Source organism: Gopherus evgoodei, chromosome 1 (genome assembly GCF_007399415.2).
Source record: "Gopherus evgoodei ecotype Sinaloan lineage chromosome 1, rGopEvg1_v1.p, whole genome shotgun sequence".
Classification (NCBI taxonomy): Eukaryota; Metazoa; Chordata; order Testudines; family Testudinidae; genus Gopherus; species Gopherus evgoodei.
Window position 1 is genome coordinate 209,785,531 of NC_044322.1, and position 25,391 is coordinate 209,810,921.

General features: G+C 46.8%; 1 protein-coding gene across 3 annotated transcripts in view; it reads left to right on the forward strand.

Moving 5' to 3' along the window:
* The window catches only part of CHD1L (chromodomain helicase DNA binding protein 1 like), a 48,197-nt gene extending 43,193 nt beyond the window's left edge, over positions 1–5,004 (forward strand). For all 3 annotated transcript variants that reach the window (XM_030533633.1, XM_030533639.1, XM_030533648.1), the window contains 4 exons: positions 478–548; positions 797–911; positions 1,204–1,312; positions 3,214–5,004. In XM_030533633.1, the coding sequence (XP_030389493.1) occupies positions 478–548; positions 797–911; positions 1,204–1,312; positions 3,214–3,292 (374 nt within the window). In that variant the 3' untranslated portion in view covers positions 3,293–5,004. The remainder of the gene's footprint in view (positions 1–477; positions 549–796; positions 912–1,203; positions 1,313–3,213) is intronic.
* The last annotated feature ends 20,387 nt before the right edge of the window (positions 5,005–25,391 follow it).

Here is a 25,391-nt window from a genome sequence, read left to right on the forward strand (position 1 = left end):
TGTTTTGATTTTTTCCTGGGGAAAAAGATCTTGTTCTTTAATCACAGTATTTCTTCTCTCTACAAGGCAATGCTAAACCTGCAGTTCAAATGTCAAAATCATTTTAAGAGGAGGAGGTGGGTTGGAGAAACTTCAGTGTGTGTCTAGCCAGGCCATGGGCTCTCTCTGGTCCCCCTTGTTCTCCTCTGTGCACATACACACTAGTGATCTTACACCATTACGGAGCTAATGAAGAACAGATTAGACCTCACTGTAGACTGGAATTTTATTCTCTCAGTCTCTCTTTCCCCTCATGTCTTCTAATCACTTTCTTTCTCCATTTTCTCACCTCCCTCCTCTGAAGAAAATGTCTGTGTGGTGCACAGTGTTGAGAACTAGAAAGGATGGTGTAGAAGCCTATAACAGTTAGCATTGCATTGACTCACCTTTGTTCTTCATGGGATTGAATGTTTTTTTATGTTTTTGGTTTTCGGACAGACGTGGCATTGGGAAGAACCCTCTTATTCCCCATTGACGATAAAGAATCCAGAAATAAAGGCCAGGACTTGGTAACTATAAGAAGCCCCTTTGATGTTCTCTCTACTGAAGTATTGAAACAACATGAAGTGAATGTTACATGTTACACCAAATAACAGTGACCCTAATAGAGCTCAGGACTGGCTTGAAATAAGTGTTAACAAAGACAAGACAAGGGAAAGCTTTTTTTTCCAGCCTATAAAGTGTGTGTTTAATGTTATTTTCTAGCAGCCATCGCCGCGACTGCCAGTGTACAGACATCCTGTGTTTTTCTTCCTAGTTGGCCCTGATTGTAGCACAGCACCGGGATCGGTCCAACAACTTGTCTGGCATTAAGCTATCCGCTTTGGAAGAGGGCTTAAAGAAGATTTATTTAGCAGCCAAGAAAAGGAATGGTAAGTGTGCATCTGTGTGCCTTTGAAATGGGAAGAATGATGTACCCCAGAGCTGTGCATGAAATTCGACTTAAGAACAAGAAGATTCTGGCAGGGTCATGGATTGGGATGATCTAATTCTAATGGCTCTTTTCCATCTCTTCTGTGATTGTCTTCTGAAATGGAAGGGGGGACACACCCACTACAGCTAGAACATTATGACACAGGCATTTGTTCTGCCATTGAGTGGGGCTTTTTGATTGTTTTTTTTAATGCATCAGGCCCTAAAGAGCTTTTCTGCTCTCTCTTCCAGCAAGTGTCCATCTTCCACGTATTGGACATGCAACTAAGGGATTTAACTGGTATGGTACTGAGCGGCTTATCCGAAAATATTTAGCAACAAGAGGAATCCCCACATCTATGTATCCTTTGAAGCATGGTTATTTTATTTTGTTCAAATCAAAATGACCTGTCATATCTGCAAATACCAAAATGTTCATTTTAAGATCTAGATCCGCTGTGGGCTACGGATATCATACTAGGACAATGCAACTAAAAACTGTGTTGAACAGATGTCTAAATCTTACTCATATCTATGTACCCATTACATAGTGGATACTAAGCATGCTAGATGATCGTATTTGTTTGTATGATGGGAGGGAGACTATACGCTGGTCCTCTAGTGACAGCCGTTGGGCTTCTTGTAATGTCCCAAGTTTGTAGTGATGTGACTGAAGTTATAGAAACAATTTATCAAACTGACCCAGACACACACACAATGAACAGATTAGGAAAAGCACATTCTAAAGATGAGTGTGTGTGTGTAAGAGAGAGATGGGGTTTACTCAGCACTGGGACACTCCTTTATGGCTGCATCTGGGGACTAGCTCTGCCGGTCTGATGCCCCCTTCCTTCGATTGCTTGTGCCATGGTCCCTCCTGCTCTCTAGCAATTGCAGTGCTTCCTCTTCATGGCTTGGCCTTCTGGCCTGGTCACTGTACAGGTTTCCCAGGATAACAAATCTCACCAGACCAGCTGTCCAGATGCCATTCCAGGCTGTTTTCCCATGACTGTGCCACTTTCCTAGTGGCTAGGAGGAGAACCCAGTCCCACGTGCTACTCCGGATTCCAGCCCAGGGACCCTACAGTCAGCAGCCAAGTCTGCATCATCTCAGCGCTTGTTGCTGTTTCCCTGGGCATCATCCTACTCTACCCTGGACATCTTCCTACTCTGTGTGAGCCCCTGCCCTCAGAGTCCAGATCCCAAGGCTTTTGCTCCCCAGGTTTCCTCTTCCTCTCCACGCTAGGCCCGGAGAGTGACTGCAGCCCCCTTCTTCTCTCACTTCCTGGCTTTATACAAGCCCCTTCCTACTCCTGTGCAGCTGGACTCCATCTTTAATAAATGCTTGTCAGTCAAGCCGAAGTCTCCCTCCAGGTACAACCTCCCAGGTTAATTAGCCCCTTCTGAGCCACCTTCACCCCTTCAGGGGCCGTGTGGAATGAACACCCATCACAGTGTGGGGGGTGTGTCTGAGAGAGAATACACGTATGTAACAAAATAGCATAGCACTTACATAGAAAGTGAACAGCTTTTGTGGGAAAAAAAGTCACATTAAGGGTTTTATGGTCATATAACTTTACTTTATATCAAAATGTAAAAGGTACTGCTTTGCGTACCATGCTGTCATTGCATTGAAGTAGCTCACCGGTGCATGCAATTATGTGTCGTACCATCACAGATCATGCAAGATAGAACGATAAGTGAGTCAGTAAACATCAACTAAAGGATTGTCTTTGAGGGAGATGGGGACGGGGGAAGGGGAGGGGAAGGGAAGGGAAGGACCACTAGCACCAGGATAGTTCACTTTATAAAATATTGGTCAGGTGAAAAGAAAAGGGACACTTACCAATTTCAAATTAATATATTTTAAGCCAATGTCTTTATCTACATGGCTACTGACAACTTTTGTTTATTAAAACTGGGAAGGAATCCTACAAATCCAATTGGATTTTCATTGTGTATGCTGTTTGTTCAGTTTCTCTCTGTCTTGATGTGCAAAGCAGAATAGAATTCAGCTGAGTCTTCCATAGGTGAGTAAGTTCTGCAGGGCTGGCAGGAGTAAGAAGTGTTACAACTATATTCTTGTCACTTCTTGGGGGAAATGCAGCTGCTGTATAATGCCATGTTCAGCAACGCTGTGAGAGAGAGAAATTTAAGAACAAAGGTGTAGAGTATAGTCTACCTCCTTACCTCTTTAAGTTGATGCCATTAGTACATATTTGGTTTGAAATTTTAGAGTGTTTCCTTGACCTTTCTCCTTAGATACTACTTCCCTAGGAATAAAGCCTCTTCCTCTTCTTCACAACCATCCACAACTTCAGTGACAACCTCAAACCCTTGAAGATCCAGTGATTTAACTCAGAAGTGTACTGATCTCTAAAAGTCCATGAGCTCTTCATCATGACATCTACAGCCAGCCTGTATTTATGTCGCTTCTCTGAAGCAGATCCAAAGTCATTGTTGTCCGGTTCTAGACCTCTATAGTTCAGAGTGGTTTTTATATTAGTTATGGAACTGAGCTGTGTTAAAACTTCTTCAAACTTCAGGAGCTACATGCATCTGGGGTGTTTGTTTGGGCCCATGTCTAGTTTTTAAGATGGAAAATGAAACCTTCACTAAAGACCAATCATAAGCCCTCATCTTAAACCACTATCTTAAATTATTCTCAGGGTTTCAGTACAGTTTTGTTTGACTTTTGCTTCAAAACCTTATCTCTTGTTTACAACACTGATTTTTCTGCTGGTTGTTTGGTGGCTGCTTGAGACAGTTTGAGTGGATGGGGCTGTAGCTATCCCTAACAAATATATACAGAGAAAGAGAGAGGATTGTCTCAAGCAACCGCCAAAGGGCCAGCAAAAAAAATTCAGTCATGTAAACGAGAGATAAGGTCTAATGATAAAACTTCTTTCTTTGGTGAGGGAGGTGTCTGCAGCAAAAACTCAACATAACACACACTTAATGTAAACACCCCCAACTCCAAAGAAACCCATTTTAATGATGTTTCTTCAAACAGAAAATTCTAAGTTCTAAATTAGAACTAGTTGCACAGTCACATGTTTGCAACTAAGCAGTGTCCATATAACCAGTATCCTTTGCCAGGACACACAAGTCTGACAAAATCTGAGGTGGTCTTTATAAGAGACACCTTTCTTCCTCCCACTACTGCTCTTTATTATAGAATGCTTGGATTATTGCTGCTATCAGGCAAAGCTGGTTTCCTTATGCTGTTCTAAAGGTTTTGTGATCCTTTGGTCCAATTACAGAAAAAAAAGTAATGGAAAATGTTATTTTCTTACTGGCTTTGCTCTGTATGGCACAGTAAAACCTTTGTGACTATAAGGTTTTTGGCGCCATATAATGTGGTTGCTGGGTATTGCCTGTCAGCGATGGTGTCCCTAACAAATGATTCAGTCAGAGAGGCTGCAAACAGCAAACAGATATCACTGGTGATCTGTTCGGCTTCTCAAAGAAAGTGCACTGCAGCCAACGGAAAGCGTGTGCTTAAATATGTTACTGCATGTATATGCTCTGCTGAATGTAACACTGTAATAGCACCATCTGGTGACTCCCAATAATGTTACTGAGCCTGATTCTGGCACCCTTCTTCCCATTAACGAGTACTTTCCTTCACAAGCAGACTCACTGAGATTTTACATATGTGCATACACATACACATGGTATTGCCAGACACACACTCCCACGCACAGGTTTTGATCACTCAACTCCTGTTAAAACCAATGAGAGTTGCAGGAGCTCAGCTCCTCTCAGGATCAGGCCTTTAGGAACCAACCCTATAAGCTCTTATGTGAACAGCCCTTACTTACTTGGGTAAGAGTTTGCACGATCAGGGCCTTACTTTGTAAAGTTCTTGGAGATGAAAGGTGCCATTTAAATAAATGTATGTTACCTTATTTTCATTGATATGAACTGGCATTTTCTGAACTGGCCAGCTGGTGGCGCTGTTATCTATCTCAAGCAACACATGTTGCTGTTAGGCTGGTTTCAAAGAGCAGGGAAATGTTCTGCTACAGCATAGGAAAATGTTCTGTTTTGCCCAAATTAAAATATAAATCTTGTTTTTCATTTTTCTTTACCTATTTTACTCAACATTTAAAGTGAAATTGCAGTTTAATGGCACAGGACTTTGTTCCTCCACCCCTCCTTCCCCCTTACTTTTGTCATCTTCTTTTAATTGGTTGAACTTCCAATTGTTTCTCCTTTCAGTGTGTGCCAACGTTCTTCACAGCCTCACAAACACCTACACCCAAATCCCTCCCAGCTGTAAGTCTTCTGGCTTCAGTGCAGCTACATTGAGGATAAATTTGCTCTGTCAGGTAGGTTACTAGAGTTCTCCAAAGTAGACTTAAGTTTATTTACCAATATTGAGTCAGCCACTGGTGGCCAGACATGGGACTCAACTTCAGACACATGAGGCCAAATGCTGAAGTACTTACTTGGGGCCTCATATACTCTTCTCTGCTTCTGTGAGCAAAGGGGAGCATGCACCCATGGGTCTGATGGGGCAGCTACCTTCATACCATGGTTCTACCTCCCCCAAACCTCCAGGAGCTCCTTCATGAGATCTCTGCAAGGATCCAGATATGCGGTTTGGAAATAAGAGAGGCGGCCATTGCTTGGACTATATTCCAGACCTCTGGGGCAAAGCAGGCCAGCTTTTGATCTCAGTTCCTCTTCCACTCGGTAGACCTCTTACCCTATGGACGTAGCACCTACCTTAACTTTGCTCCTTCATACTTTACAGGAGAAATGGTTCCATAGCTTGTTTTAAAAATATTATTACTTAAATCCATTAGAGATGGACCAAAACCAGGCATTTATCTAAAACATATACCTCCCACCTCCAAATTTTAGGAAGTTAGGCGAAATGGAAATCAGATCCCAACTAAACCCAGGTTTGGTTTTGCAAAACCCAGCCAATGAGTTTGTGCAAACCCAGAGCCCCCACTCCTCATCGCATAGAATTCTTTATTAGTTTATTTAACTCAATAAAGGGCTTGGGGAGATATTTTGGGTGTAAGTTATGTGTTGTGCTGCTCGTACTAGTACATGCTGCTCCACTTTACCCCTTTTCAAATAGCATCAAGCCAGAAGGGAAGGAATTCCCTATATTCATATCCCTCCAGCCCCATCTTCCTCAAAACAAGACCTACTGCAGTGTGTAAGCTAAACCAAGGTTCTTCTTCGAGTGCTTGTTCATGTCAATTCCAATCAGGTGTGTGTGCGCATGCACAGCAGCCAGAAGATTTTTCCCCTAGCAGCATCTGTTGGGTTGGCCTGGGCGCCCCCTGGAGTTGCGCCTTCATGGTGCTCAATATAGAGCTCTGCTGACCCTCCACCCACTCAGTTCTTTCTTACTAGCTGTGATGGTTAGCTGGAACGTCCTGGAGCTCTTGCCTTGGCAAGCGCCATTAGCAGTGTCCATTGTACATAGTTCTCATGAGTTAGTAGTAACTTTAGTACCAGGGTTCCGGAGGGATTGGGCGGGGAGGGGTATGCCGTGGTTCTTGGCTTTAAGACTTGCGAGGCCTGTGGCAAGTGTATGCCTAAAAGTGACCCGCACACCTCGTGTTTAAGGTGCCTAAGGGACAGTCACCAGAAAGACAGGCGCAAGATCTGTCTTGGGTTTCACCCTGGGACTTTGAAGGACAGAGATCATTGTCTCACAGTCCTTATGGAGGCTGCACTCCAGCCCCAGTCAGACCCCAGATCAGGGACCCTTTGCCAAGCACCACCTCTTCGGTGCGGAGTGCCCCAGCGCTGTCGGCATGGGAACCGAGGAAAGACTCTTATTAAGAATCCGAGCACCACCATGGCTCCACTCATGGCTCACAATCACCAGTGCCACAAAAGAAAAGAGACCAGAAAGGGGCTGCTGTCTGCTGGCCAAGACCAAGGAACTGATCACTGTGAGACCCCACTCGGGCCACACCACCTCGGCCCCTTCACCTGCTAGGGTCGTGCCAAGTCCGGACCCTCCCCATTCGCTGGTCCCATGAAGCTAACAGCTACAGCTCCCATCGACTCCTGAGGCATTCGTGGTGTCCCAGGACTTATTGTACCATGAGGCATCATCAAGAGGAAAGCCGGCGATGATGTCGCGGCTCTCACCATCCCCGGCACCAATGGCCCAGGGGCGGGAGCCATGTCGGTTCTCTAGCCCATGCCGCGAACTATCGTTCCCTCACAGTGCAGCTCCTCCATGGTCCTCCTGAGAGACCTCGGAGTCGGACTCCATGCGCTCAGACAGGAATAGGAGCAGGAGATCAAGGTTACGGTGGGATTGTCATGCTTACCTGGCACCGTGGCCTGCTCAGTAGCAACACTCAATGTAGTGGCCATTCGGGACGCCCTGGGCCTTCCACCAAAGCCAAGGGCAGAGTCAGAGGCCCCGGTCTAGAGTGACATCGGTAGCTTCGACTACCTTTATACCGCCTTTGGCTCCAAGAGTACCAGGAGTGGCTACAGCACCTCCCGTTACTGGGTTACCACCACCCATGGCACCGACGTCAGCTTCTACGGTACTGCCACTGTTCACATCATTGCCACCGACAGCTCCAGTACCAGTGGTCCTGATGTCAGCACTGACTCTTCCTCTGTAGTCCTGGCACCGAGAATCACAGCCCTGTCGGGGTTGACATCAGCATCCCGGGAACCCCCGACTCCATGGGACCCGCTGGGCGTGGAGGGAAGGCAACAGCCAATTCTTCCAGGGCTTTCATCCTCTTCCTAACCAGGTGAGGCAGTGGCCGGCACTGCTGTAGCCCCAGCCCTAGAGGACAGCAGAGTTCTGCAGCAGCTGCAGCAGCAGTGGGCTGCCTAGGGCCTGGGCATCCAGGCAGAGGAGGTTGTGGAGGACGCCGATCCCATGGTGGATATCCTTGCCCCCTCTGGGCCTGCTTGCATTGCCCTGCCCCTCATAAAAACCATCTCTGACACCACAAAGACTTTGTGGCAGACCGCGGCCTCATTTCCCCCTACGGCTAAGTGCAATAAGAAACACTATTTTGTGCCATCCAGGGTCTACAAGCACTTATAAACCCACCTTCCACCAGATTCCCTGGTAGTGGACACTGCTAATCAACGTGAGCACCAGAGCTACCAGGAACCCTCCTCAAAGAATTGGGAGGTGAAAAGACTTTACCTCTTTGGGAGAAAGGTCTACTCAACTGGTGACTTGCAGCTTCATATTTCTAACGAGCAGGGCACTGTTAGCAGGTACTGCTATATTATGTGCAGAGCAATGGCTAAGTTTATGGAGCTGCTCCCGCAGGATTCGCATACCAAAGTTGCAGCTCTGGTGGAGGAGGGGAAGCTTATCTCCTGGGCGTCACTGCAGGCCGCTCTGGATGGGGCGCATGTGGCCACTTGGGTTTTTCCTGAAACTCCTGGGACACATGGCCACTTGTACCTATGTAGTGCAACATGTTGGGCTCAGACTCTGGCCACTCCAGTCATGTTTAGACTTAGTGTATTGGTCAGGTCAGGACAGTTTGGACAGGGTCATGACTCTGTCTTGCCTGGTCCTCGACTCCTGTGGTGGCTGAACCCATAGGTAATGTGTGCAGGAGTCCCCTTCACCAGCTCCCAGCCATCCCTTTCACTAGTGACAGAGGCGTCCGCCTTGGGTTGGGGGGCACATCTGGGAGACCACAGGACACAATGCCTCTGGTCTCAGGTGGAACTCTCTTTCCACATCAGTGTCAGAGAGCTGAGAGCAATCTGCTTAGCATGCCAGACTTTCCGGGCCCACTTGGCAGGGAGATGTGTATCGGTTATTACAAACAACACCAAGGCAATGTTTGATATCAACAAACGGAGGTGCACATTCCTCTCCCCTGTGCCAGGAAGCCCTTAGGTTGTGGGAGTTTTGTGTGGAACATTCGATACACTTGCAAGCTTCGTTCCTCCCTGGAGTACAGAACGAGTTGGCGGACTATCTCAGTAGGTTGTTCCAAGGCCACAAGTGGTCCCTACACCCGCATGTCGCAAACTCTATTTTCCAACAGTGGGGCTTTTCCCGAATAGACCTGTTCACCATGCGATGCAACAGGAAGTGCCAGCAGTTTTGCTCCTTCCTGAATCACAGCTCAGGCTCCATCACGGACATGTTCCTCATCCCATAGGGAGGCTGTCTCCTGTACGCATTCCTACCCATCCCTCTCTTTCACCAGGTGCTCCTCAAGATACGGAGGGAAGACGCTTTGGTGATATTGATATCTCCAGCCTGGCCACCCCAGCGCTGGTACACATCTTTCCTGAAAATATCTGTGGAAGCCCCAGTCACCTGCCACTCTTCCTAGACTTGATAACTCAGGATCATGGCCATCCCCAGCACCCAAACCTTGGGTTGTTGCACCTCACGGTGTGGAAGCTCCATGGCTGAATCTGATGGAGCTCTCCTGCTCAGATCCGGTTACACAAGTCCTCTAGGCAGTAGGAAACCTTCCACCAGGGCTATCTACCTACCTGGCCAAGTGGAAGAGATTTTCAATCTGGTCGGCGCATCACTGTCCATCTCTGATGCTTGCTTCTATACCACTTATACTGGACTACCTTCTCCATCTTAAGCAGCAGTGGCTGTCTATGTCATAAATAAAGGTTCACTTGGCCGCCATTTCTGCCTTCCAGCCAGGTTCAGAGGGCTGGTCAGTCTTTGCCAGCAATATGGTCAGCCGTTTCCTGAAAGGTCTCAACAGGCTTTACCCTCACGTCTGACAACCGGTCCCAGCCTGGGACCTTAATCTGGGCCTTTCCAAACTGATGGGGCTGCCCTTCAAACCACTGGTGACTTGCTCCCTGCTCTACCTCTCATACAAGATGGCATTTCTGGTAGTGATAACCTCAGCCAGGAGGGCGTCTGAGCTCAAGGCCCTAACATCAGACCCTCCCTACACCGTGTTCTATAAGGACAAGGTTCAGCTCAGGCCACATCCAGCATTCCTCCTGAAAGTTGTCTCCCAGTTTCACATCAACCAGGACATCTTCCTCCAGTGTTCTATCCTAAGCCGCACGCAAGCGGCAGGAAGCAGAAGCTTCACTCATTGGATGTCCACAGAGCGCGCTAGCCTTTTACATTGAAAGAACGAAGCCATTCTGGAAGTCCATTCAACTGTTTGTAGCCATGGCAGACAGGATGAAGGTCTTCCAGTCTCCTCTCAATGAATTTCGTTGTGGATCATGTCCTGCATCTGGGCCCTGGTCTACACTACAACCTTAGGTCGAATTTAGCAGCGTTAGATTGATTTAACCCTGCACAACAAAGCTATTTTTGTTGACTAAAAGAGGTCTTAAAATCAATTTCTGTACTCCTTCAGACAAGGGGACTAGCGCTGAAATCAACATTGCCCAGTCAAATTTGGGGGTACTGTGGATGCAATTCGATGGTATTGGCCTCTGGGAGCTATCCCAGAGTGCTCCATTGTGACCGCTCTGGACAGCATTCTCAACTCAAATGCACTGACCAGGTAGACAGGAAAAGCCCCGCGAACTTTTGAATTTTATTTCCTATTTGGCCAGCGTGGCAGGCTGATCAGCACAGGTGATGAGCCAGGAACTGTTTATCACTTGGAAACATTACCCTCCCAACCCGGGCTCCCAGACCTTGAAGGCAGAGAAGACCCCTCTGGTGAGTGTACCTTTGTAAATATAATACATGGTTTAAAAGCAAGTGTGTTTAATGATTAATTTGCCCTGAAGACTTGGGATGTATTCACAGCCAGTAAAGCTACTGGAATGCAGTTAAGCAACATCCGTTCTTTATCTCTCTCTGTTATTCTCAGGAGAGAGATATCATTCACGGTCACCTGGCTGAAATAAGGGAATTTTATTAAAGAGATGTTCAGAGGTGGCTATTCCTGCTGGGTTGTGCGCCTGTGGCTGAAAAGAAATCCCCGCTGTTAGCCACGCAGTGGGGGGAGGGGTGAAGCGACCATCCCACAGAATTGGGTGTGGTGGGGGGGGGTGTTAGTTGGGTTTGTGCTGCACATTAACCCGAAAACCTTAGCCCTTCCTTTTAAATGGCCAACCCATTTTAAATGGTCAATCCAACTCTCCCTTTTTATTCTCCTGCAGCTGCAAATGTTTCAACACTACCCCTATCATCTCCATCCCAGAGTCTAGCGCAGATAAGAAGGTGAAAAAAACGCACTCACGATGAAATGTTCTCTGAGCTCATGCAGTCCTCTCGCACTGAAAGAGCCCAGAAAAATGCGTGGAAGTAAACAATGTCAGAGTCCAGGAAAGAACAAAATGAACGCGAGGACAGGAGGGATGCACGAGATGAGAGGTGGTGGGAGCAAGAGGAGCAGTGGCTGCAGCGTAAGGCAGGAGGCAATGCTGAGGCTACTGGAGGATCAAACTGATACTCCCCACTCTATGGTTGAGGTGCAGGAAAGGCAGCAGGAGCACAGACTGCCGCTGCAGCCCCGTGTAACCAACATCCCTCCTCTCCAAGTTCCATAGCCTCCTCTCCCAGACGCCCAAGAACTTGGGCGGAGGAAGCTCCGGGCATCTAACCGCTCCACCCCAGAGAACTGCCCAAGCAACAGAAGGCTGGCATTCAATAAGTTTTGAAGTGCAGTGTGGCCTTGTCCTTCCCTCCTCCACCACCCCACCCGGTGTTTCCCTGCTCCACCACCCCTCCCGGGCTACCTTGGCAATTATCCCCCTATTTCTGTGACTAATTAACAAAGAATCCATGAATTTGAAACAACAATAACTTTATTGCCTCTGAAACGGGGATCAAAGGGGAGAGGGGAGGGCGATTGGCTTACAGGGAAGTAGAGTGAACCAAGAGGATGGGTTTTCATCAAGGAGAAGCAAACAGAACATTCACACCATAGCCTGGCCAGTCATGAAACTGATTTTCAAAGCTTCTCTGATGCGCAGCGCACCCTGCTGTGCTCTTCCAATCGCCCTGGTGTTGGACTGCGCATAATCAACAGCCAGGCGATTTGCCTCAACCTCCCACCCTGCCATAAACGTCTCCCCCTTACTCTCACAGATATTGTGGAGCACACAGCAAGCAGTAATAACAATTGGAATATTGATTTCGCCGAGGTCTAACTGTGTCAGTAAACTGCGCCAGTGTGCTTTTAAACATCTAAATGCACATTCTACCACCTTTCTGCACTTGCTCAGCCTAGAAAGCTCCTTGCTACTGTCCAGGCTGCCTGTGTATGGCTTCATGACCTATGGTATTAAGGGGTACACTGGGTCCTCAAGGATAACTAGGCATTTCAACATCCCCAATGGTTATTTTCTTGTCTGGAAAGTAAGTCCCTTGCTGCAGTCGTTCAGACAGACCAGAGTTCCCGAAGATACGAGCATGTATCTTTCCCGGCCATCACACGCTGATGTTGGTGAAACGTCCCTTGTGATCCATCAGTGCTTGCAGCACCATGGAAAAGTATCCCTTTCGGTTTATGTACTGACTGCCTTGGTGGTCTGGTCCCAAGATAGGGATATGCGTTCTATCTATCGCTCCACCACAGTTAGGGAATCCCATTGCTGCAAAGCCATCCACAATGACCTGCACATTTCCCAAAGTTATGACCCTTGATAGCAGCAGCTCAGTGATTGCATTGGCTACTTGGATCACAGCAGCCTCCACAGTAGATTTGCCCACTTCAAATTGATTCCCGACTGACCGGTAGCTGTCTGGCATTGCAAGCTTCCACAGGGCTATCGCCACTCGCTTGTGAACTGTGAGGGCTGCTCTCATCTTGGTATTCTTGCACTTCAGGGCAGGGGAAAGCAAGTCACAAAGTTCCATGAAAGTGCCCTTACACATGTGAAAGTTTTGCAGCCACTGGGAATCATTCCAGACCCACAACACTATGCAGTCCCACTAGTCTGTGCTTGTTTCTCAGGCCCAGAATCTTCATTGTATGGCATGAACCTGCCCCATTACCAGCATGATGTCCAAATTGCCAGGGCCCGTGCTTTGAGAAATCTGTGTCTGTGTCCTCATCACTCTTGTCACTGTGCTGCCGTCGCCTCCTCACCTGTGTTGTGTATTTGGTTGTCATGGTTTTTGTTCCTATGGGAATTGAGTTAGATTATTAGGGGATAGCCCAGCCAGCTTCGGCCAGTTAGGCGAGCTCTGTGTCTAAATAAATGGTAGTTTTGTTAGCTGTCTGCTGTCTGGCCTCAAGTGATTTCTTCCTAAACCAGCTGCCCTCAAGGATATAACAAGTGGCGACGATGGATGGGATCCCGGTGCTGCTCCAATAACAGAAGGAAGTAGAAGTCAAGGTAAAGAACAAACAAACAAAAAAACTGCTTGTTTGCACTGACTGTGAAAGTGAAACTAAAAATCATGGCTACTCTGACCGGGCCACTGGAACCTTTTGATGAGAATATAGTGCAGTGGCATGTGTATACTGAGCGTTTTGAGCTTTTTGTTATTGCAAATGACATTACAAGAGCGAAGAAGGTGCCAATATTCTTAAGTGTTGTAGGGGCTAAAACCTACTCCTTGCTATGCAGCTTACTACACCCTGTTAAGCCTGAGACTAAATCTTACAGTGACATTGTGGAAATCCTGGGGTCCCATTTTTCCCCAAAACCACTGGTAATTGCTGAAAGATATCTGTTCCACAAAAGACACCAAAAAGAAGATGAAACAGTTGTACAATTTGTAGCAACTTTGAGAAAGCTTGCACAACACTGTGAATTTAAGGAGATGTTAAATGAGGCCCTACGTGACAGGTTAGTGTGTGGCCTGTACAGTGAAGCTATACGGAAGCGCCTACTGACAGAGGCTCAGCTTACATTACAGAAGGCCATTGATATTGCTGTCTCCACGGAACTGGCTACAAGGGAGGCGCAATACATCGGTGCATCCCCTAGGGTGCAAAAAATGTCACAAGAACCTACCCACAAAACTGAGCAGAGTCAGGAATGTTACCGCTGTGGTAAGCCAGGTAACCAGGCATCAGAATGCTGGTGTAAGGACCTGGTGTGTCGACACTGTGGCAAAAAGGGACACATTGAGTGTGCCTGTAAACAAAAGAAAAAGAGGCCTGTGGTCTGGCCGACAAAAAGAGGAACCCTGCATACCCTAGAGCAGACCCAGGATGATCAAGGTGACATCTCATCGCAAGAGGAAGTGCCACTGCATGTTTTGTCTTTGGCAGTTGGCTCACATGAATACTGGGTAACCCCGTAGTTGGATGGCAAACCTATACACATGGAACTGGACACCGGTGCAGCCGTCTCGCTGGTCTCCGAGACTGTGTATAAAGAAAAGCTACAGCATCTTCCACTTAAGGCAACAAAAACTGTTCTGAAGACATATACGGGAGAAGCTGTGCCCATGTTGGTCACTATTGATGTTAAGGTGGAGCTCAATGGACAGGCTGCTAAATTGTCACTGTTTTGCGGTGAGAGGTAACCACCCAGCCTTAATGGGTAGGTCTTGGCTTAGGAAGATTCAGCTGAACTGGGCAGAAGTGCACTGGATGACTAAAGAAGAAACCAGTCTAACCCCTATACTAAGGAAACATGCTGCTGTTTTTGGAGATGATTTGGGAAGTATGAAGGGAATCACTGTGACATTGAACCTGACAGTCCACCAAAATATCTGAAAGCCCGAAGTGTGCCATATGCCATCAGGCCAAAAGTTGAAGCAGACCTGGAGCGCCTGGTCACCAATGGAGTCCTAATACCAGTTACCCATAGCTCATGGGCCACTCCTATCGTTCCAATAGTGAAGAAAGATAGCTCTCTCCGGATTTGCGGTGATTTTAAAGTCACTGTCAACCCAGTGTTGTGTGCAGAGCAATACCGCTTCCCCGCATCGATGACCTCTTTGCAGGCCTGGCTGGGGGACAAAAGTTCAGTAAGATTGATCTGAGTCAAGCATATTTATGGATGCACGTCGATGAAAAGTCCCAGGAGCTGTTGACTATTGTGACTTATAAGGGGCGTTATCGATACTGTCGCCTACCCTTCGGAATAACGTCTGCTCCCGCCTTTTCCAGAGGGCTATGGACCAGATCTTGTGTGGCTTGTCAGGAGTTCAGTGCTATCTGGATGCTATCCTGGTCACTGAAAGGAATGAAGAGGATCACTTAAAGAATTTAGATGATACCCTACAAAGACTGGAAGAGTATGGCCTATGAGTTCGCAAAGACAAGTGTGAATTCTTCAAGCCCTCTGTTGAATATTTGGGACACATTATTGATTCTGCAGGTCTTCATAAGGCCCCTGCAAAAGTTAAAGCTATTGTGGAGGCTCCCCCACCTCGAAATGTAAGCCAGCTGCGCTCGTTTCTAGGACTGTTGAACTATTATGGAAAGTTCATCTCACAGTTAGCCACACTGCTAAAACCACTTCATGAGCTCCTGGGACAGAACAAGGCCTGGAAGTGGACTGAAGCCTGTGGTGTTGCATTTAACAAAGCTAAGGATGCATTGCTAAATTCTGAAGTTCTAACGCACTTTGATCCATCCTTACCCCTACAGTTGGCCTGCGATGCCTCCCCTTATGGAGGGAGAGCAGTCGTGTCACACATTATGCCTTCGGGAGAAGAGAGAGCTATTGTTTTTGCTTCACGCACTCTAAGCAAAGCAGAAACTAACTACGCCCAAATCGAACGTGAGGCATTAGGAATTGTTTTTGGAATTCGGAAGTTTCATCAGTACCTGTTTGGGTGAAAGTTTACTCTTCTCACAGACCATTGACCTCTGACGTCAATTTTTGGACCCTACACAGGCATTCCCCCATTAGCTGCTAGTCGTATGCAATGCTGGGCATTGTTACTTTCAGCACACACATATGAAATCAGATATCGGAAATCCACTCTGCACGGCAATGCAGATGGCCTCTCAGGGTTGCCTTTGCCGATCAAACATCAAGATAGTGCCCAAAAGGAAATCTACTTTGAACAGGTAGAGAATACACCCATTACTGCTACTCAGATAAAGAAGGCAACTCGCATTGACCCAGTATTGTCCCAAGTTATGGACCTGGTGATGCATGGAAAATCTCGACAAACCTCTCCGGTCTCACCCAACCTTGTTACCTACATGTCCAGGAGGACGGAATTATCGGTCCAATCTGGTTGGTTGTTGTGGGGGAGACTTGTCATTATTCCACCACCACGGAGATCACAGATGTTAGAACAGCTGCATTCCGGTCACTGTGGAATAGTGCGCATGAAGGAAATTGCACGAAGCTATTTTTGGTGGCCTGGATTGGACAGTGCTATTGAAGAGAAGGCAAAAGCTTGTATGTCATGTCAGGGTGTGAGGAATGCACCCCAGTGGGCACCCCTACACCCATGGGACTGGCCTGAAAACCTGTGGCGACGTATTCACATTGACTTCGCTGGCCCCCTTGAAGGAAGCATGTTCTTGATGGCAGTAGATGCCAATTCTAAATGGCCAGAAGTCTCTATAATGCAGTCCACTACTTCAGAGAGTACTATCCAAAAACTATGGGGACTCTTTAGTCGTTTCGGTCTGCCAGAACAACTTGTGAGTGACAACGGACCGCAGTTCGTCTCTCAGGAGTTTCAAAATTTTATGAAGGCAAATGGGATACATCACATCACGTCAGCACCATATCATCCATCCATCAATGGATTAGCTGAAAGATTTGTGCAGACAATGAAACACGCTTTGAAATCAGCAAAGGGACAACACTCCATTCAAAAGCGTCTGGATACCTTCTTACTTTCCTACAGAAACACACCTCATGCTACAACCCAGGCATCTCCGGCCTTTCTAATGATGGGACGACAGCTGTGCACTTGCTTTGATCTGCTGAAACCTTATGAACCCCGACAAATTGTGCAACATCAGCAGCAATATCAAGTCATCAGACGGGCACCAAGAGCAGAAGACCGAACCTTTAACCCGGGACAGCCAGTTTTGGCTCATAATTATACTTCCAGAGCTAAATGGGTCCCTGCCATGATCATCACTCAAACAGGACCTGTTTCCTACACAGTCCGGACTGCAGAGAATCTTACCTGGCGGCGACATGTAGATCAGCTGTTGCCAGGTCATGCCAGTCCTCAGGACACATCTGCAGTTGAGTGGTCTGACTTCACCTCTTCTGGTGAGACACTGAATCACCTGTTCTTGACTGTTCTCCTCCATTACTGCTGGCGGCTGAGATACCCCTTTGCCCAGCACGAGCTGATACCACCTCCTCACCTGTTTGTGCTGCGGACCCTGAGCCCATGGTACTTTCGGGTGCAACAACACCAGAAGTTCGCCGTAATCCACCTAGAGACAGAAGGCCTCCTCATCGGCTGGATCTTTAGCTAGGGCGAACCCATGGTTATGGGGCAAAATAATCCCCAGGGTTCAGCTGGGAATGGAGGCAGTCTACCCTCCTCCTCTAGTCTAGTGTCTGTTTTATTTAGGGGATGTTCTTATTAGGGGGGGAGGAATATGTTGTGTATTTGGTTGTCATGGTTTTTGTTCCTATGGCAACTGAGTTAGATTATTAGAGGATAGCCCAGCCAGCTTCAGCCGGTTAGGTGAGCTCTGTGTCTGTAAATAAATGCTGGTTTTGTTAGCTGTCTGCTGTCTGGCCTCAAGTGATTTCTTCCTAAACCAGCTGCCCTCAAGGATATAACAGCCTGCTTTTGCAGATTCTGGTGCTGCATATGCTACAGGATAATGCGCGAGGTTTTACAGTGCTCATAACTGCCACGGTGATCTGAGCGGGCTCCATGCTTGCCATCATATGGCGTCTGCAGGAGAGCAGAGTGCCAGCGGAAACGTGATGATTGTTTGCAGCCGTATTGTACCGTCAGCTGCCAGAGCAGGAGAGCAGAGTGGCAGCGGAAGTGTGACGATGATTTGCAGCCCTATTGTACCGCCTGCTGCCAGCAGCACCCAGGACACAACAGCGGTGGCTGAGCTGAGCGGGCTGCATGCTTGCTGTGGTATGGCGTCTGCGTGGGAAAAAGGCGCAAAACGAGTGTCTGCCATTGCTCTCACAGAGGGAGGGGCGACTGATGATATGTACCCAAAACCACCCGCAACAAAGTTTTTGCCCCATCAGGCAGTGGGAGCTCAATCCAGAATTCCAATGGATGGCGGAGACTGCGGGAACTGTGGGTTAGCTACTACGGTGCAACGAAAAGTTGATGCTAGCCTCGGTACTGTGGATGCACTCCACTGACTTAATGTCACTTAATGCGTTTAGTGGGCACATACACAATCGACTGTATAAAATCACTTCCTAAAAAATAGACTTCTATAAATTCAACCTAATTTTGTAGTATAGACATACTCTCAGAGCCCTACTACCTGGCAGAAGTGCCTGCCCCTCCGCTCACTGCAGGCTTCCGAAACAGTGTTTCTGATGGACGTTCCCACCCAGGAAATATGCAGAGTAGTGACATGGTCACATACTTTTACATTGCATTATTCTAACACCCAGCAGGCCAGAGACAACACGGCCTTTGGTAGAACAGTGCTCCAGTCACTGGACATCTGAACTCTGACCCCATCTCCGGAACTTGGGCTTGGGAGTCACGTGATTGGAATGGACATGAACAAGCACTAGAAGAAAACATGGTTACTCACTTCTCGTGACTGTTGTTCTTCGAGAGGTGTTGTTCATGTCCATTCCAATACCCACCCTCCTACCCCTCTGTTGGAGTAGCCGGTAAGAAGGAACTGAGGGGGTGGCGGGTTGGCAGGGCCCTATATTGAGCGTCATGAAGGCTTGACTCCAGGGGGCACCCAGAATGCTGCTAGGGGAAAAATCTTCCAGTTGTCATGCACGCAGAAGTTCAAGTTGATGGCATCAACAAATGTTTTTGAAGCATTGGGTTTCAGTCTCCAAGCTTTGAAATATGCCTCAAGCATCCAGAGATTTTTGTTCACAACCTTTTCTGTGGCCTTCAGAGAGGATGCTTGCACTGTTCGCGCAGTAATCATCTGCACAGATGAATTTCCAGGATGAGGTGAGTGACCAGAATGTTGCTGGAATGGAGACTGAACAGTGCAGATGCTAAAATGGATCCCTGTGGGAGGCCATTGTTCAGTCTTCATGATTTGCTAGCAGATTCACCAAGGTGTAGGGTAAATCTTCTATTACTCAACATCTCAGTGATGAGTTTGGTAGCTGACTGACATGGGAAAGCTAATGATAATTTCAACAGGGGACCTTTGTGCCATAGAGTATCATATGTGGAAGAAATGTCAATTAACGCTGACACCGTTTTTAATTTTTGCTGGTAGCCGGATTTTGTGTAGCTGGTGAATTACAGCACCTGGTCACAACAGTTGCGACTGGTCCCAAATCCAGCCTGCTCTTTGGGAACCAGTTGCTCTAGTATCATTTGTAAACTTTGAAGTAGGAGCCACTCCTACAGTTTATAGCAATAGCTCAGGAGGCAGATGGGCCGGTAGCTTTTGGGGTCAGTAGTCTCTTTTCCGGGTTTCCAAATGCTATGATCTTAACTACCATCCACTCTTGGTGTTATTCCAGACAAGTGGATGTTGATAAAGAAGTCTGCCAGTCACCTTCTTTTCTTCGGGCCAAGGTTCTTCAGGAATTCTGGATCTATTCTGTCCATTCCTGCTGCTTTCCTGGATTTAATGCTGGAGAGACCCTTGTCCACTTTACGTGCTGTGTAGAGGGCAGAAAGGCGTGAAGACAACTGGTACTGGTTAGTGTGCAGTAAAGTTGATTGTGGACTTACTGCCTTATGTTTTATCCACCAGCACACGAGAGTTGGCAATTAACTGTCACAGAGATGGCATCTGCACTTACTTGAAGTGGTTTGTAGGCTTCTGGAGTCACACTATCTAAAAGACAGAGGAGAATCCAGGCATTGTGGCTTGACCTTGGGAAGTCAAGAGCTGTCAGGGTTTCATAACAACTTTTTCATCTTGCTGAGTTCAGAGGCTCATCCAATGCTGTTGTGGTTTTGGGGCGTTTGTTGGCTTGATATTGCTGGAAGAGTGCCTCAATCTCTTCTGTCCAGCAAGGAGTGAAGAATGCTTTGCTGAGGCCCCTCGCAAGGCTTGATTTGGTGGCCAATAGTAGGCCTACAATGCAGTGGTAATGAGCCGGTTATGGTGGGATCTGGCTTATTGTGCTCTCTATGTTCGCCACATAGCAGGGCCAGTAAACAGACTGTAAATTCCAGCACAGTTTCAAAAGAGATCAAATGGGTGGAACTTCTAGGCCTACACAAATTGCGACTGGGCAGAGATGGCTTTTGGGAATGTCATCAAGAACTGACCTTGTAGACGGTATTGGATGGCTGGTAATATTGCACAACACCAAGCAAAGGTCAAGAGTTTGGCATTTCCTCCATTGGGCCAACCTGAACGTGCCAGGCTATTTGGCATTGTAAAGCAGATGCTGATCTTTGGTGAAAGACCAGGATGTCAGATGTTCTATAGCATAGTCATTCTTGTTATAGCCCCATAGGCTATGGTGGCTATTGAAATCACCAGTGTGGATGGTAGGATGGCTTGGCGTTGGTAACACTGGACATGGCCATTCCGTTGATGGTGGCTTGTATATGTTTATGACTGTCAGACTGCTGATCTCGATGGCAATTTAGTAAAGGTTGGGGATTGGCATGACCTGAACAAAATCCTTAAGGTCATGTTTTACATATGTCATGAGTCCAAATTTGGGGTGATGGCTTGCAGATACGAGGACGCATCCATTGATCTTTGATCAGTGGCCTTCACTCTCCAAGTGTGTTTCTTATAGCACAGAGACACTGATGTTTTGAGTTCCCAGAATCATTGTGATATAATTGCACTTTGCATTGCATAGGCCTTCAATGTTGAGCTGCTTAATCGGAACGATGGGCCTATTGGAAGGAAGGTTTGGCCCTGACATTGCTTTTCTGATCGGGAGGTCTTTTAAGGTTATTTGGCACTCTGCAACCAATTGTCCGGCAGTATAATAAGGAAAAAGAAAATGGGAAATCAATCTTGCTTACAGGCCCAGAAAGACCTCTGATTTAGTCAGCTGGGAATGCTCTTCCATGGTGCTGGGAGAGATGGAGCCTGGAGTCAACTTTATTAACTGAATGAAAATCCCAGAAAGATTTTTGGGAGAGGGAAAGCAGGACCAACATACAGCAGCTCCCAACTTAATATCTGACAAAAGTAATCCAGGGATTCCCATGTATGTCTCTTATTTTACCAGGATGGCAGAGAATCCAAAATCTGACATGAAAATATAATAGGAAAAAAGTAAAGAGAAGAAGTTGGGCTTCTTTAAAACAAATCAATAGCTTAGATGCTGCTGGGAAAATAAGAGTAAACTTCAAAGCAACGAGACTACTTAGAAGGAAGTTTAAATCTCTAAAGTTCATGAAAAATCTTAGCCACCACTAAACAATCTAGGTCCTAGAGGAGAACATTTAAAAAGTCTATTTAGCAAGCTTAATAAGCTGGCAAGTGTGTCACCTGCCATGAGCAGCTGATCAAAGTGCTGGCACAATGACTAAAAACACGAGTTCAGTACGGGAAGAAGAAATATGCATGCTTCTCACATGCCCCTCATTCTAGGTCCAGATTATCTAAATTCCACACACACTTTTCACACTGCAAAATATTTACAACAGAAATGCAGAATCATTTTAGACAGTTGTTTACACCAAAGGAATGTAAGCCCACAGCATTTCCAGTTGCCTGCATGAATCATTCTTGGTGTCCCTCATTCTGGGACTTTGTCACATATTCTATCCCATATTTGGGCCTTGGCAGATTGCGAGGCATGGGGATGTGTACAAACACCGATCTGAACCTGTGGAAAGACACCTAGAGCAACCCGCACAAAAATTGGGTGCAACTCCATTGCCCTTCACATTGATAACCTCTTGATCTCCTTTTCTTGCAGGCATCAGTGGGGCGCTTTTTTTTTTTTTTTTTGCTGACCCTTATGCTTGAAATGCCCTCCCTGAATACAGTCTCCCAAGCCAGCTATTTCACCACAATCAATCCCTGCTTAAAACTCACTTCTGCCGCCTTGTTTATGAGAAGTGAAAAGGAAGATATGTTAAAACGGAAAGGAACTGGCCTATTGAGATTTTTTCTCACGTGCCATGGAGCGTGCACACTCCTTGGGGCAAAGACTGCCCTCACTTGTTTGGGGAAGTACAATTAGGGGGTCACATTAAGAAATAAGGATTTTATCTCAGTATTCAGTGCTATAAATATGCACAGCACTTTGCAATCATCCAAGCCATGCTCCTAACCAAAGAGCTCAACTAGTGCCAAACATTTCATCATGCCCCTGTGCAGGAATGGATTAACGCAGGGGCTTTAGGGGCTGCAGCCCAGGATCACAGGCTAAGGGGTCCCTGGTGCAGCAGGGCTTAGGCAGGCTGCCTGTATGCCATGGCCCCATGCCACTCCCAGAAGTGACCGGCTGCCAACATGCCTCTGTGGCTCTGGGGGGCCAGGAGGCACTATGTGCTGCCCCTGCCCTCAGCACCATCCCTGCAGCTTCCATTGGCCAAAAACTGGCCAATGGGAGCTGCGGTGGTGGCACTTGCAGGGCAGTGCTTGCAGGTGCAGGCAGCGCACAGAGACATGCTGTCCCCCTCCCCACAGGGGCATGCCGAGACGTGTCAGCAGCCGACCGCTTCTGGGAGCAGTGTGGGGCCATGGCATGCAGGCAGGCAGCCTGCCTGAGCCCTGCTGCACCTATGGTAAGTGCCTTCCAGCCAGAGCCTGCACCTCACACCCTCTCCTGCACCCCTGCTCCAGGTCAGAATCCCCTCCTGCACCCAAACTCCCTCCCAGACCCCACACTCCCTCCTGCACTCCAACCCCCTACCCAGGTCAGAATCTCCTCCTGCACCAAACTCCCTTCCAGAACTCACACCCATCATTGTCTCCTGCACCCCACAACACTCTGCCCCAGCCCCCTCCTGCACCCATACTCCCTCCCAGAAAGAAACTAATATATCAGCTGTTCTAAGGTAAGAAGAAGGCTATTTTAATTTAATTTAACTATATTTTACATGTTTTAAGACTAAAATGTACCCACAGAACAGCTTTATGTTAATTGAAAGGCAAGTTTAGTATAGCTTTAATAGCCTTGATGCCATATTTGTGATCATTTTATTTTAAATTAGGAAAAAGACTTGTATACGGGGATCCCAGGTCCCACAGGAGAGCCCTCTCTTTAATAGCCCCGGGCTCACAGGAGAGTGAATCAGCCCCGCCCCTGTGCTTTAAACAGACAATGAATGGTAAGTATATAACCAAACGTTGGTCAGCACGTAACTATGAACAAATCACACATTCCATCTACTAGGGTACATCCAGACTACCCGCTGTATCGGCAGGTAGCGATCAATTTATCAGGGATCGATATAATGCACTCCCCGTCGACTCCGGAACTCCACCGGAGCGAGCGACAGTAGCGGAGTTGGCGGGGGAGCCGCGGACGTCGATCCCGCGCCGTAAGGACGGGAGGTAAGTTGGAATAAGATACTTTGACTTCAGCTATGGTATTCCAACTTGGTTCTGTGAGCAGGGGAAGGCTCTCTTCTGCCTATGTTCTGTATGGGGTTTGTAAACCTTTTTACATCTTCCTTACCCTAGTCTGAGCTCACTCCTTCTGTAAGGCCATGGCCCATCAGCATTGCAGGCCGGGCAGAGTCCCCCCAGTGCTCTCTCTCCTGTAAGTCCTTTCAGAGATGCCAAGGCCAGAAGGGACCGTTGTGGTCATCTAGTCTGACCCCCTGTATAACACAGGCCACAGGACTACCCCCAAATAATTCCTAGGGAAGATCTTTTAGAAAAACATCCAATCTTGATTTAAAAGTAGTCAGTGATAGAGAATCCAACAGGACCCTTGGTAAATTGTTCCAACCATTAATTACCCTCATTGTCAAAAATTTACACCTTATTTCCAGTTTGAATTTGTCTAGCTTCAGCTTCCTTTCACTGTTAGACTGAAGAGTCCATTATTAAATATTTGTTCCCTATGTAGCCACAGACTAGTCAAGTCACCTCTTAACTTTCTCATTGTTAAGCTAAATAGATTGAGCCCTTTGAGTCTGTGACATTACCCAGGGTATAATCTGGACGTTTCCTCTCAATTCTCCAGCCTGAGGTGCCTTTTACATTGCTTCACTGAGAGTTACCATTCCTGCTCTGCTCACACACAATCTCCAGCATGTAAATTACTCCCAGTTATATGAGTGCCACAGCTAGCCACTCCTGAACTACGCTGCAGAGCAACCCAGCAAATTCCCAGTCCCAGACCTTCCCTCAAAAATGTGCATCTTGTACTGCCCTGCTTTCTCCTGGACAACACAAGCTCATATAAAGTCTTTCATTTATTAATAAAAAATGATGCGCACTAATCCTGTTATCCCAAATGGAGTTCCCCCAAACATTTCAATCTAAGCACACTGGTTTAGATAAAAAAAATAAAAGAAATGTATTAGCTACAGAAGATAGATTTTAAGTGATTACAAGTAATTGGTTACAAGAAAATAAAAGTAAAATGCCACTAATGCCTAACTGAACAAGCTAAGTGAATTCAAAGCAAAGTCTCTCTCACCACATATTTCAGTAGTTTTACTGGCTGAATGCCTTTCAGTCAGGATTTCTCCCCAGTCCAATGCTGCTTCCTTTGTTCTTCAGATATTGTTTATGCTGTGGAAGACTTAGGGTGTTTGCTATCATCTCTTATAATTTTTCCTCTTTTTTGAGAATCATCTCCAGCTGAGGTTCAGGAAACAGAAAGTCTGAGTGAATGGGAATCACAAGCTGTTTCTTTGTCAAGATATAGCTTTTCACCCGCACCCTCTTTCTTGCCAAAGAACGATCATTTAACTAACTGATGGTCCCTTTGATTGTGTTCACACCTGGCAGAGGTGTTGGCGGCTTCTCTTTTGTCTCTGAGGAACTGATTTGTGCCTGTTCCCCAGATTTTGAACATGTTGTTATAATATCATACAGTAGACTCTTATAACTTTACATACAATGTTGCCACATACATTTTACCAGGACAATAATGATCAGCAAATTATGAGTTTTCAAATGATACCTCACAAGGCATACTTTGCATGAAATTTATTGTAGTCCTATAACAGAGATGAACATAAGAGTACAGACTGTCATAGAGTCTATCATTATAAGATGTTTTCTAATCATTTAATAATTCTTGTGGCTCTTCTCTGAACCCTCTCCAATTTATCAACATCCTTCTTAAATTGTGGGCACCAGAACTGGACACAGTATTTCAGCAGCTACCACACCAGTGCCAAATACAGAGGTATAATAACCTCTCTACTCCTACTCAAGATTTCACTGTTTATAAATTCCAGGATCACATTAGTTCTTTTGGCCACAGCATTGCACTGAGGCTCATGTTCAGCTGATAATCCACCATGACCCACAAATCTTTTTCAGGCTCACTGCTTCCCAGGATGGAGTGCCCCATCCTGTGAG